Consider the following 14,984-nt stretch of genomic DNA (forward strand, 5'->3'; position numbering starts at 1 on the left):
ACCCGTGGTCTAGGGGTAGCGTCTTTGATTCATAATCAAAATGTCTTCGGTCCCGGGTTCGATCCCCGCCACTGCCTAAATTTTGATAAATAGTCAGCATTGGTGGCCGAAGACTTCCGGCATAAGAAGTCAGCCTCATTCTGCCAACGGCCTTGTCAAAGAGGGCGGAGGAGCGGACAGAGGTTCAGGGCACTCTCTTGTCCTAAGGGTGGGAAATTGCCCCTAAAGGCGGAAGAATCAGCAATGATCAACGACATGAGGATGCAGAAGGCAATGGAAACCACTGCATTAAAGACACGTAACGTGTATCCACAGGACATGTGGCCTGTATTTGAAGAAGTGTCATGATGATCTCTCCATTGGCAAAAGATTCCGGAATAGTCCCCCATTCGGATCTCCGGGAGGGGACTGCCAAGGGGGAGGTTACCATGAGAAAAAGATTGAATAATCTACGAAAGGATAACGCTCTACGAGTCGGGGCGTGGAATGTCAGAAGCTTGAACGTGGTAGGGAAACTAGAAAATCTGAAAAGGGAAATGCAAAGGCTCAATCTAGATATAGTAGGGGTCAGTGAAGTGAAGTGGAAGGAAGATAAGGATTTCTGGTCAGATAAGTATCGGGTAATATCAACAGCAGCAGAAAATGGTATAACAGGTGTAGGATTCATTATGAATAGGAAGGTAGAGCAGAGGGTGTGTTACTGTGAACAGTTCAGTGACCGGGTTGTTCTAATCAGAATCAACAGCAGACCAACACCGACAACGATAGTTCAGGTATACATGCTGAAGTCGCAAGCTGAAGATGAACAGATAGAGAAAGTGTATGAGGATATTGAAAGGGTAATGCAGTATGTAAAGGGGGACGAAAATCTAATAGTCATGGGCGACTGGAATGCAGTTGTAGGGGAAAGAGTAGAAGAAAAGGTTACAGGAGAATATGGGCTTGGGAGAAGGAATGAAAGAGGAGAAAGACTAATTGAGTTCTGTAACAAGTTTCAGCTAGTAATAGCGAATACCCTGTTCAAGAATCACAAGAGGAGGAGGTATACTTGGAAAAGGCCGGGAGATATGGGAAGATTTCAATTAGATTACATCATGGTCAGACAGAGATTCCGAAATCAGATACTGGATTGTAAGGCATACCCAGGAGCAGATATAGACTCAGATCACAATATAGTAGTGATGAAGAGTAGGCTGAAGTTCAAGACATTAGTCAGGAAGAATCAATACGCAAAGAAGTGGGATACGGAAGTACTAAGGAATGACGAGATACGTTTGAAGTTCTCTAACGCTACAGATACAGCAATAAGGAATAGCGTAGTAGGCAGTACAGTTGAAGAGGAATGGACATCTCTAAAAAGGGCCATCACAGAAGTTGGGAAGGAAAACAGAGGTACAAAGAAGGTAGCTGCGAAGAAACCATGGGTAACAGAAGAAATACTTCAGTCGATTGATGAAAGGAGGAAGTACAAACATGTTCCGGGAAAATCAGAAATACAGAAATACAAGTCGCTGAGGAATGAAATAAATAGGAAGTGCAGGGAAGCTAAGACGAAATGGCTGCAGAAAAAATGTGAAGACATCGAAAAAGATATGATTGTCGGAAGGACAGACTCAGCATACAGGAAAGTCAAAACAACCTTTGGTGACATTAAAAGCAACGGTGGTAACATTAAGAGTGCAACGGGAATTACACTGTTAACTGCAGAGGAGAGAGCAGATAGGTGGAAAGAATACATTGAAAGCCTCTATGAGGGTAAAGATTTGTCTAATGTGATAGAAGAAGAAACAGGAGTCGATTTAGAAGAGATAGGGGATCCAGTATTAGAACCGGAATTTAAAAGAGCTTTGGAGGACTTACGGTCAAATAAGGCAGAAGAGATAGATAACATTCCATCAGAATTTCTAAAATCATTGGGGGAAGTGGCAACAAAACGACTATTCATGTTGGTGAGTAGAATATATGAGTCTGGTGATATACCATCTGACTTTCGGAAAAGCATCATCCACACAATTCCGAAGACGGCAAGAGCTGACAAGTGCGAGAATTATCACACAATCAGCTTAACAGCTCATGCATCGAAGCTGCTTACAAGAATAATATACAGAAGAATGGAAAAGAAAATTGAGAATCCACTAGGTGACGATCAGTTTGGCTTTAGGAAAAGTAAAGGGACGAGAGAGGCAATTCTGACGTTACGGCTAATAATGGAAGCAAGGCTAAAGAAAAATCAAGACACTTTCATAGGATTTGTTGACCTGGAAAAAGCGTTCGACAATATAAAATGGTGGAAGCTGTTTGAGATTCTGAAAAAAGGAGGGGTAAGCTATAGGGAGAGACAGGTCATATACAATATGTACAACAACCGAGAGGGAATAATAAGAGTGGACGATCAAGAACGAAGTGCTCGTATTAAGAAGGGTGTAAGACAAGGCTGTAGCCTTTCGCCCCTACTCTTCAATCTGTACATCGAGGAAGCAATGATGGAAATAAAAGAAAGGTTCAGGAGTGAAATTAAAATACAAGGTGAAAGGATATCAATGATGCGATTCGCTGATGACACTGCTATCCTGAGTGAAAGTGAAGAAGAATTAAATGATCTGCTGAATGGAATGAACAGTCTAATGAGTACACAGTATGGTTTGAGAGTAAATCGGAGAAAGACGAAGGTAATGAGAAGTAGTAGAAATGAGAACAGCGAGAAACTTAACATCAGGATTGATGGTCACGAAGTCAATGAAGTTTAGGAATTCTGCTACCTAGGCAATAAAATAACCAATGACGGACGGAGCAAGGAGGACATCAAAAGCAGACTCGCTATGGCAAAAAAGGCATCAAATACCGGCCTTAATTTGAGGAAGAAATTTCTGAGGATGTACGTCTGGAGTACAGCATTGTATGGCAGTGAAACATGGACTGTGGGAAAACCGGAACAGAAGAGAATCGAAGCATTTGAGATGTGGTGCTACAGACGAATGTTGAAAATTAGGTGGACTGATAAGGTAAGGAATGAGGAGGTTCTACGCTGAATCGGAGAGGAAAGGAATATGTGAAAAACACTGATAAGGAGAAGGGACAGGATGACAGGACATCTGCTTAGAGATGAGGGAATGACTTCCATGGTACCAGAGGGAGCTGTAGAGGGCAAAAACTGTAGAGGAAGACAGAGATTGGAATACGTCAAGCAAATAATTGAGGACGTAGGTTGCAAGTGCTACTCTGAGATGAAGAGGTTAGCACAGGAAAGGAATTTGCCGCATCAAACCAGTCAGTAGACTGATGACAAAAAAAGAAAAAAAAAGAAAAAAAAGGAGGGTTCCTGCAAGAACTTACTGTAAGTTTCAATTGGTCCTAAGAATGCTTAATCAAATTCGTGTTTGCAGATACCACAGGACGTGCCACTCAGTTGACTACTGCTTGTCCCCAAGTCCCCACTCCCCCTCCATGAAACTGTCCCCTCTCCTCCCCCTCTACCCATGCTCCGACTCTGAAGGAAGGTGTCGCTGAGGTGTGAGCGACGTGGTCATCCATTATTGTCTTCTCTAAAGCTGAACTCGTCACCAAAATGTTGACTATGGAGTTAGACAACTGGTTTGAGGATTTTGTCGCAATACTGCATAGCCTTCACATTAATTTCATCAGCAAGGAGAGGCTTCTCAAATCCATACATAGTACATGATTGACTGACATCCCTGCTAAACCCAATGGTAGCCTTGAGACATGCAATGGTTCCTCACTGCCTCCACATTCTACCACAGCAATCATTCTCCTACACTGATCATCAGTGAAGACAGTCAAACATACTGATCCAATTTCCACTCCATGTTCCCTTGCCCACTTTCTTCACACACCACTGAACTGCAGGTTTTTTCCCTTTTGTTCATAATGGATGCCTAGAAGCCTAACTTATGATGGGGAGACAGTATCTTACTGTCCAGAGTCAACACCAGTACACAGCTCCGTTGCATTGTCTTCATGGAACACATCAGCCCTACATCTACCCTCGATTTGCTGGCAGAAACACATGTTCAAAGCCGGTGGCAGACAGAAAACATCTTCCGAAATTGTACTAAATGCTTTCTCTGAGAATTACTTTGAACAATTAGTTTATGGGCCCACACGAGTTGTAAATGGTTGCGAAAACACACTTCACCTCTTAGCCACAAATAATCCTGATCTAATAGAGAGCATCACAACGGATACAGAGGTTAGTGAACACAGGGTCATTTAAGCGAGGCTCAAAACCATATCAACAAAAACCACTAAAAATAAACGCAAAATATATCTATTATAGCAGCAGATAAAAATTCGCTTGATGCCTTCCTTTAAGAGAGAGTCTCCATTCTTTCCAAGCCAATTATGTAAGTGTAGACCAGATATGGCTCAAATTCAAAGACACAGTATCAGCAGCAATAGATAGATTCATACCGCATAAGTTAATAAGAGACGGGACTTATCCACCATGGTACACAAAACACGTCAGAACACTGTTGCAGAAGCAACGAAAAAAGCATGCCAAATTCAGAAGAACACAAAATTCCCAAGACCGGCTAAGTTTCATGGAAGCTCGTAATTTAGTGCGGACGTCGGTGCGAGATGCTTTTAATAGTTTCCACAATGAAACATTGTCTCAAAATATGGTAGAAAACACTAAGAGATTCTGGTCATATGTAAAGTACACCAGTGGTATAAAACAGTCAATTTCGTCACTGCGCGATAGTGATGGAAATGTTACCAATGATGGTGCCACTAAAGTGGACTTACTAAATACAGTTTTGCGTATTTCCTTCATGAAAGAAAACAAAGTAAATATTACAGAATTCAAAACCATAACAGCTGTTAGGATGAGTGACATAAAAGCAGATATCTTAGGTGTTGTGAAACAACTCAAATCACTTAAGAATGGCAACTCTTTCGGTCCAGATGGTATACCAATCAGGTTCCTTTCAGAGTACGCAGACACAATAATGCCTTTCTTAGTAATCATATTGTCACGTATAAGACGGTGTAATTAGATGTATGACGAGCACTAACTTCACTTAACGAAGGTTTATCCAGCACTTGCACATACAAGAGCGTGGAGCGAACTGCCTCTGGCCAGAACACATACAGTATGTATACAGCTACAGAACATTCCAGTATAATGATTCTTGACATTTGTGGATAGTTCTAGAATGTACTCAAACCGAGTACAGAAATTAAAATTGTACAGTCCAGGTGAGTTTTGAACTCATGAACCTCCATGCAACAGTTCAGTATCATAATCACTACACCACAGTGCTGCTCAGCTTCTTCTGCGAGAATATACAACCACTCACTTGACGAAAGGTCTGTTCCTAAAGACTGGAAAGCAGCACAAGTCACACCAATATACAAGAAAGGAAATAGGAGTAACCCATTGAATTGCAGACCCATATCACTGACCCCAATTTGAAGTAGGATTTTGAAGCATATACTGTATGCAAGCATTATGAATTGCCTTGAAGAAAATGACTTATTGATACATAACCAACACAGTATCAGAAAATATCATTTATTCCCATGAAGTAATGAGTGCTGTTGACAAGTGATCTCAGATCAATTCCATATGCCTAGATTTCCAGAAGGCTTTTGATACCGTTCCTCACAAGCGACTATTAATCAAATTGTGTGCATATGGAGTATCATCTCAGTTGTGTGATTGGATTCGTGATTTCCTCTCAGAGAGGTCACAGTTCGTAGTGATAGACAGTAAATCATCGAGCAGAACACAAGTGATATTTGACGTTCCACAATGTAGTGTCATAGGCCCTCTGCTGTTCCTGATTTACATAAATGATCTAGGTGATAATCTGAGCAGCCTCCTTAGACTGTTTGCAGATGACGCTGTAATTTACCGTCTAGTAAAATCATCAGATGATCAATTCCAATTACAAAAAGATCTAGAGAGAATTTCTGTATGGTGCGAAAAGTGGCAATTGGCACTAAACAAAGAAAAGTGTGAGGTCATCCACATGAGTACTAAAAGAAATCCAATAAAGTTTGGGTATACGATAAATCACACAAATTTAAGGGCTGTCAATCCGACTAAATACCTAGGAATTACAATTACGAGCAACTTAAATTGGAAAGACCACATAGATAATATTGTGAGGAAGGTGAAACAAAGACTGCACCTTGTTGGCAGATCACTTAGAAGATGTGACAAACCCACTAATGAGACAGCCTACATTACGCTTGTCCGTCCTCTGCTGGAATATTGCTGCACAGTGTGGGATCCTTCACAGGATTTACTGAGGGCATCGAAAAAGTGCAAAGAAGGGCAGCCTGTTACATGTTATCGCGCAATAAGAGTGAGAGTGTCACTGATATGATACGTGAGTTGGGGTGGCAGTCACTGAAACAAAGGTGGTTTTCTTTGCGGTGAGATCTATTTACGAAATTTCAATCACCAATTTTCTCTTCTGAATGCAAAAATATTTTGTTGACACCCACCTACGTAGGGAGAAATGGTCATCATAATAAAATAAGAGACACCAGAGCTTGAACGGAAAGATTTAGGTGTTCCTTTTTCCCACACGCCATTCGAGAGTGGAATGGTAGAGAAGTAGTATGAAAATGGTTTGATGAACCCTCTGCCAGGCACTTAAAGTGTGAATTGCAGAGTAACAATGTAGATGAACTGCAGGTAGCAGTCATCACCTGGTGTCTTGGACCACTGGCACCAATATGACACGCATCTTCAATGTTTCGTATTTCACGATAGCAGTTTAATGTTCAAAAGAAAGTGCTTTAGAGCATGCTAATTCGGTGGGCAACTTCCCGCACCGACAACCCTTCTTGCCATAAAGTGACAACATGTGCAAGGTCAATCCTTGAAATGACTCTGCGAGGCATGTTGACAGACTGAATAGTGCATGCAACTGCACTGTCCTGTTGTAATGAGGAGCATGGCGTGCTCTACTGACTGCACTGTGAATGCAAGTGTGCTTTTACCTCCTTTATACAGATGGCTGCATGTAGCAACTGCCTGTAGTCAAAAGAGTATTAAGAAATACGTTTCCAATTAGAAAAACACACACTATGCAAGTCATGGGGGTGGTGTAGAACATTTTTGAGCAGTTTATGCATAGGATGATAATATGAACAACTTAACTTGCAATCCCCAATAGTTTACTAACGGCTCGGACTACTGAATCAAAATCTACAGCAAATAACAGCATGCAAAGGTGCTAGTAATTTTTTGTATTGTGCACATGGTAACGGGGTGAATCATGTAACTCGGACAACCCAAATATGAAAGGAGTTAAGCACTCAACACATATTCGAGATGTTGAGTGGATGACAGGCACATAAAAAAAAAAAATTAAAATTTTGGTTAAGCTTCAGAACGATGTTATTCCTCGAAACTACAACAGTGACACACACACACACACACACACACACACACACACACACACACACACACAGACACAACCCTTCAGCTTGACTGGGCTCTCTTTGTCTGTAGTCAGCATACCTAATACGACAAATATACAGGAATCTATTAAGAGATTAGAAGAATGGTCACTTTTAATAATTAAAGGAATGAACACATTAAGGTATAATGACAAATAAATTTTCTGCTAGTGTTATTTTGTCTGGCATGTAACAGAAAATAAGATGGCTGGTTTTTCTTACCATCTTACTGTACAGGCAGTATTTGAATCATACAAGTTAAAAAATTCAAAACATTTATACTTACTGTAATATTGAAGCATGAAGATTTATTGTGGAGAAGAGCTATATAATTTCCTAGAGACCATGCAGGGCAACATTTTTCATCTGAAACTTTTTCACATAGTTTTTCAAACTCTTCGCCTTCAGTAAGTCGCTTTTCAATTCGGCACATAGATAGAATTGATTCCCAGTTAAACAAGCCACTCTCGCCCAATGAGCTGAGTACAACCCGTGAGAATTCAATATCTGTAATAGGCAGAACATTGTGCAATTGTGTAATAAAGATATGAAAATTTTACAATAGTAATGAGTGAAGTCCTTCTAAAATATTTCCAGGAATTTGTAATACATATAAAATTAATTTTAAATTCAAACTAAAGATAATAATTTATTCTGAACATGTAAGCATGTTTTGCTCTTCCTTGGTATGACGTTAAGATATTCACCTCTTACTGTGTGGTAAGGTAACACATAATCATTGCTTAAATATTAAGGGATACCACTGTGAAACAATATAAAGTGAAATATCCATTCAAAATCTGTTATTGCAGAGTCTAAACATGGCATTCTTTAATTTGCTGAAAAAAATCTGTAAAAGTGTAGCATAAGACTATCATAAGAACTATTATGGAGCACTGCTTGTCTGAGATCCTCATCCTGTTGACACAAACAAAAAGGTCACAGAAATCCAGAAACTTTCTGTCAGATTTTTAACCAGCTGGCATCTTTCACACAAAAGTGTTAATAAAGGTACTCACAGAAATTAAAATAGAACCACTGAAGGAAAACTAATATTCTCCTCATGAAATCCTGTTGACTCTATTTAAAGATTTCAGACACACTGTGAAACAACTGTTGGGTCTCCACCAAATACAGATTATATGAACAAGGCATTAAAAAATAGGATGCTTAGAGTGACAACAAGAGAGTCATTTATTCTTCAATCTACATTTCAATCAAACACAGAAAAAGAGCAAATAACAATGGTACTTTGATACCACGCATCATGCACTGAACAGTGGCATTGGTTGTATGTGAAAAAGATTCAGACTTGCTTACCTGACCTAGCAACCCTGATTTGGGTCTGCCAAGATTTTACTAAATCAAATCAAGGATAAAGTCAATATGGCTCTTACTTGTAGGGCTTGATAAAAGCCTTCCCTAGATTTATCCATTATTAAGCCCTGTACAATGAAATTCTTATGTAAAGATGTCTTCAACCCAAAAGTTGATCTGTAGTTGCAGCTGCAGAGCCCAGCGAATGTGCTAGCAGCAACTGCAGCGGTTTTCATTTGTTGCATATGATTTAGTACAGTTTTTGTCTCACATGCTTCTGTGAATTGAATTCTATCTGTGTATTTTGCTCTGTTCATTAGTTTATACCAACTTATCCTAAGTTTTTGTGTAAATTTTTGTGCATCTGCATTGTGAGAAATAACCATGGAGTTTAGTAAAAACCAGAAGTAGTGTAGCAGCAGAACCTTGGATTGCACCCAGCAACTCCTTTGGTTAGTGTTACATTACTTGCAAACCGCTCAAGTCTGATCACTTACTATAGCAGCTACGAAGAAATTAAAGGCACTCAAAACAGCTTGCAAAGCTGAAACTGAATATTCTCTAGCATTCAGCACTGCAGAAGTAATGACTGCCATAAAAGACATGAAATCAGGGAAAACCACAAGCTTTGATGGTGTTCATGCAGCATTCCTTTTGCACTGTGGCAATAATGTGAAAAAGTGGCTGGCTGCAAAAAGTCTTTGAAGATATAGCAGTTGGTCAGACAGGATTTATACCTAACAGCAGCTGCACAAATCAAGTCCTCTACCTAACAACCCTCATATAATTTGCCTTCCAGAATCAAACTATCAACCAATTTCACTCTTGCCAGTTTTTTCAAAAATATTTGAAAAGGTTGTGTTCAAGCATCCTCTTGAGCATCTGACTGCAAATCATAAAACAATGGAAAATCCAGGACTTACTGCAATAATATATTGTCAAAGTCACAGTTTCGGTTCCTTTAGGGTTCCGATACAGAGAAGGCTACTTACTTTTAGAATGAGAGTGTACTTAATTCATTAGATAACAAATTAGAGGCTACTGGCATTTTCTTTCACCTGTCAAAAGCCCCTGACTGTGTTAATCACAGCATTCTCTTAAGTAAATTAGAATATTATGGTGTCACTGGTAGTGCTGCAAAATGGTTCCAGTCTTACCTAACAGGAAACAAAGGGTGTCGTCATGAAATACCTGTGCACTAAGCAATCAGTCTTCATCTGACTGGAAATTTATTACATGTGGTGTTCCTCAAGGTTCCATCTTGGGTCCGCTGCTTTTTCCTGCGTATATTAATGACCTCTTATCTGTTATATTGCCATATGCTTAGTTTGTGTTGTTTGTAGATGATACAAAAATTGCAATAAAAAGCAAATGATGTACAGAGTTACAAATGGCTGCTAATCAAATTTTCACTGACATTAATAAACGGTTTAAAGCTAATTCACTGTCATTAAACTTTGGAAAGACCCACTATATACAGTTCAGAACCTGTATGAGATTTCCTTCCAGCATCTGTATAACGTACGAAGACATACAGATCGAAAATGTGGTCAGAGTTAAATTTCTGGGATTACAAATCAATAATAAATTCAGTTGGGAAGGAAATACCACAGAACTGCTGAAGTGCCTAAACAAGTCTGTATTTCCAATAAGAATGTTGTCAGATGTAGGAGATACAAATATAGAAAAACTTGCACACTTTGCTTACTCTCATTTTATTATGTCATATGGGATCATATTCTGGGGTAACTCGTCAAACTGAGAGAAAGTTTTTAGCATACAACAGCATGCAATAAGATTCATTTGTGATGTAGATTGAAGAACATCATGTCTCTATTTTCAACCAATAGCTCCCTAAGTAGCTTCAATGCTAGGAATAAGAACAATCTACATAAAGACGAAAATCACTTAACTTGGTCCAAAAAAAGGGGTCCAATATTCAGGAACATACATCTTCAACAAATTGTCAGCAACCATTAAAAATTTGGTTTCAGATAAAGTACAGTTTAAACAGCGTTCGAAAGAATTTTTGATAGGCAACTCCTACCCTATCGATACATATCTTAACAGGGACCGTTGACCAGCCCAAGTAAAAATGTCTGTTAGACTTCAGTTTTGATAGCACTTGGTCACAACAATCAACGGTAGATATTTTGTGTATGATAAATTTATTAAAAGTGGATAACTATGTTCCATTCTGACAGTGTATTAATTCTGTAAATATTAGCAGTTCCAGTTTACTGTAATGTATTCACATATTTTGACAATCTCCTGACAAATGATCAGGGTAGTGAGTATTATATTCAAAAGTTTTATATTTTTTATGTTCTACTTTCTGACTTGTTCCACACACATGAGAATCCCCTCATTTTTGGGTCTATGGAACAAAAATGAATCTAATCTAATCCAACAAAAGTCAGTCATCAATCTTATCCATCCATCTGGCAGCTGCATATAACACTGCCTAGAGGCAAGGTGTCATATGGAAACTTCTGCAAGTCATTCCAAGATTCAAAGTTGGCTGTCTCGTCAGTGAAATGCAGCAATGGATTCACTCATGATCTGTTGTTGTTGTTGTTGTGGTCTTCAGTCCGGAGACTGGTTTGATGCATCTCTCCCCGCTACTCTATCCTATGTAAGCTTCTTCATCTCTGAGTAACTACAGCCACCTACATCTATCTGAATCTTCTTAGTGTATTCATCCCTTGGTCTCCCTCTATGATTTTTACCCTCCACACTTACCTCCAATACTAAATTGGTGATTCCTTGATGCCTCAGAATATGTCCTACCAACTGATCCCTTCTTCTAGTCAAGTTGTGCCACAAATTCCTCATCACCCCAATTCTATTCAGTACCTCCTCTTTAGTTACATGATCTACACATCGAATATTCAACATTCATCTGTAGCACCACATTTCGAGAGCTTCTGTTCTTTTCTTGTCTAAACTATTTATTGTCCATGTTTCACTTCCATACATGGCTACACACCATACAAATACGTTCATAAAACACTTCCCTACACTTAAATCTATACTTTATGTCAACAAATTTCTCTTCTGCAGAAATGCCTTCCTTGCCATTGCCGGTTTACATTTTATATACTCTCTACTTCAACCATCAGTAGTTATCCTACTCCCCAAATAGTAAAACTCATCCTCCACCTTAAGTGTCCCATTTTCCAATTCCATTCCTTCAGCATCACCTGATTTAATGTGATTACATTCCATTATCCTCATTTTGTTTTTGTTGATGTTCATCTTATATCCTCCTTTCAAGACACTGCCCATTCTGTTCAACTGTTCTTCCAGATGCCTCGCTGTCTCTGACAGAATTACAATGTCATCGGCAAACCTCAAATTTTTTATTTCTTCCCCATGGATTTTACTTTCTACTCCAAATTTTTCTTTTGCTTCCTTCACTGTTTGCTCAATATACAGATTGAATAACATCGGGGATAGGCTACAACCCTGTCTCACTTCCTTTCCAACTGCTGCTTCCCTTTCATGCCCCTCAACTCTCGTAACTGGTGTCTGGTTTCTGTACAAATTGTAAATAGCCCTTCGCTCCTTGTATTTTACCACTGTCACCATCAGAATTTGAAAGAGAGTATTCCAGTCAACATTGTCAAAAAGGTTTCTCTAAGTCTACAAATGCTAGAAACGTAGGTTTGCCTATCCTTAATCTTATCTTCTAAGATAAGTCACAGGGTCAGTATAGCCGTGTGTGTTCCAAAATTTCTACAGAATCCAAACTGATCTTCCCCGAGGTCAGCTTCTACTAGTTTTTTCTTTCGTCTATAAAGAATTTGTCTCAGTATTTTGCAACTGTGACTCATTAAATTTATGGTTCAGTAACTTCCACACCTGTCAGCACCTGCTTTCTTTGGGATCGGAATTCTTATATTCTTCTGGAAGTCTCGGGGTATTTCGCCTGTCTCATACACCTTGCGCACCAGATGGTAGAGTTTTATCATGGTTGGCTCCCAAGGCTATCAGTAGTTCTAATGGGATGTTTTCTACTCCCGAGGCCTTGTTTTGACTTAGGTCTTTCAGTGCTCTGTCAAACTCTTCACGCAGTTTCATATCTCCCATTTCATCTTCATCTACATCCTCTTACATTTCCATAATATCGCCCTCACGTACATCGCCCTTGTATAGACCTTCCATATACTCCTTCCGCCTTTCTGCTTTCCCTTCTTTGCTTAAAACTGGTTTTCCATTTGAGCCCTTGATATTCATACAAGTGGTTCTCTTTTCTCCAAAGGTCTCTTTAATTTTCCTATAGGCAGTATCTATCTTACCCCTAGTGACACATGCCTCTTTACATTTGTCGTCTAGCCACCCCTGCTTAGCCATTTTGCGCTTCCTATCAATCTCATCTTTGAGATGTTTGTATTCCTTTGTGTCTCCTTCATTTAATGCCTTTTTTGTATTTTCTCCTTTCATCAATTAAATCCAGTATGTCTCCTGTTACCCAAGGATTTGTACTAGCCCTCATCTTTTTACCTACTTGATCCTCTGATGCCTTCATTATTTCATCTCTCAAAGCTACCCATTCTTCCTGTACTGTATATCTTTCCCCTATTCTTGTCAATCGTTCCCTAATGCTCTCTCTCAAACTCTCTACAACCTCTGGTTCTTTCAGTTTATCCAGGTCCCATCTCCTTAAATTCCCACCTTTTTGCAGTTTCTTCAGTTTTAATCTACACTTCATAATCAATAGATTGAGGTAAGGGTCCACATCTGCCCCTGGAAATGTCTTACAATTTAAAACCTGGTTCCTAAATCTCTTAGTATTATATAACTTATCCGAAACATTCCAGTGTCTCCAGGCCTCTTCCACATATACAACCTACTTCCATGATTCTTAAACCAAATGTCAGCTATGATTAAGTTATGTTCTGTGCAAAATTCTACCAGGCGACTTCCTCTTTCATTCCTGACCCTCATTCCATATTCTCCTACTACTTTTCCTTCTCTTCCTTTTTCTACTATCGAATTCCAATCTCCCATGACTATTAAATTTACATTTCCCTTCACTATCTGAATAATTTCTTTTATGTCATCATACATTTCTTCAATCACTTTGTCATCTGCAGAGGTAGTTGGCATAGAAACTTTTACTACTGTGGAAGTGCGGGCTTCGTGTCTATCTTGGCTACAATAATGCGTTCACTATGCTGTTCATAGCAGCTTACCCGCGATCCTATTTTTTTATTCATTATTAAACCTACTCCTGTATTACCCCTGTTTGGTTTTGTATTTATAGCCCTGGGTGATGCTGGGGGTATTGGATTAGGAAATGAGACGCTTAAAATAGTAAATGAGTTTTGCTATTTGGGGAACAAAATAACTGATGATGGTCAAAGTAAAGAGGATATAAAATGTAGACTGGCAATGGTAAGGAAAGCGTTTCTGAAGAAGAGAAATTTATTAACATTGTTTTGAGTATAGATTTGTCAGGAAATCTTTTCTAAAAGTGTTTGTATGGAGTGTAGCCATGTATGGAAGTGGAATGTGGACGATAAATAGTTTAGGCAAAAAGAGAATAGAAGCTTTCGAAATGTGGTGCTACAGAAGAATGCTGTAGATTAGATGGGTAGATCACATACCTAATGAGGAGGTATTGAATAGAACTGGGGAGAAGAGAAATTTGTGGCACAACTTGACTAGAAGAAGAGATCAGTTGGTAGGACATATTCTGAGGCATCAAGGGATCACCAATTTAGTATTGGAGGGCAGCGCAGAGGGTAAAAATCGTAGAGGAAGACCAACAGATGAATACACTAAACAGATTCAGAAGGATGTAGGTTGCAGAAGGTATGGGGAGATGAAGAAGCTTGCACAGGATAGAGTAGCATGGAGAGCTGCATGAAACCAGTCTATGGACTGGGGACCACAACCAGTGCTGTATTCGCCTGACCAGAAGTCTTGATCCTCCTGTCATCGAACTGCACTAATTCCTACCTATATTTAACTTTAAGCTATCCATTTCCCTTTTTGTATTTTCTAACCTACCTGCCCGATTAATAGATCTGACATTCCATGCTCTGATCTGTAGAAGGCCAGTTTTGTTTCTCCTGATAACGATGTCCTCCTGAGTAGTCCCTGTCCAGAGATCCAAATGGGGTGACTATTTTACCTCTGGAATATTTTACCCAAGAGGATGCCATCATCATTTAACCATATAGTAAAACTGCATGCCCTTGGGAAAAATTATAGCTGTAGTT

General features: G+C 39.3%; 1 protein-coding gene across 1 annotated transcript in view; it reads right to left on the reverse strand.

The window, feature by feature from the left end:
* LOC124555172 (protein dispatched) overlaps positions 1–14,984 on the reverse strand; it is a 196,480-nt gene that overhangs the window by 69,582 nt on the left and 111,914 nt on the right. The window contains exon 6 of the mRNA XM_047128998.1: positions 7,724–7,944. Coding sequence (XP_046984954.1) covers positions 7,724–7,944 — 221 coding nt within the window. The remainder of the gene's footprint in view (positions 1–7,723; positions 7,945–14,984) is intronic.

This window comes from Schistocerca americana, chromosome X (assembly GCF_021461395.2).
Source record: "Schistocerca americana isolate TAMUIC-IGC-003095 chromosome X, iqSchAmer2.1, whole genome shotgun sequence".
NCBI lineage: Eukaryota > Metazoa > Arthropoda > Insecta > Orthoptera > Acrididae > Schistocerca > Schistocerca americana.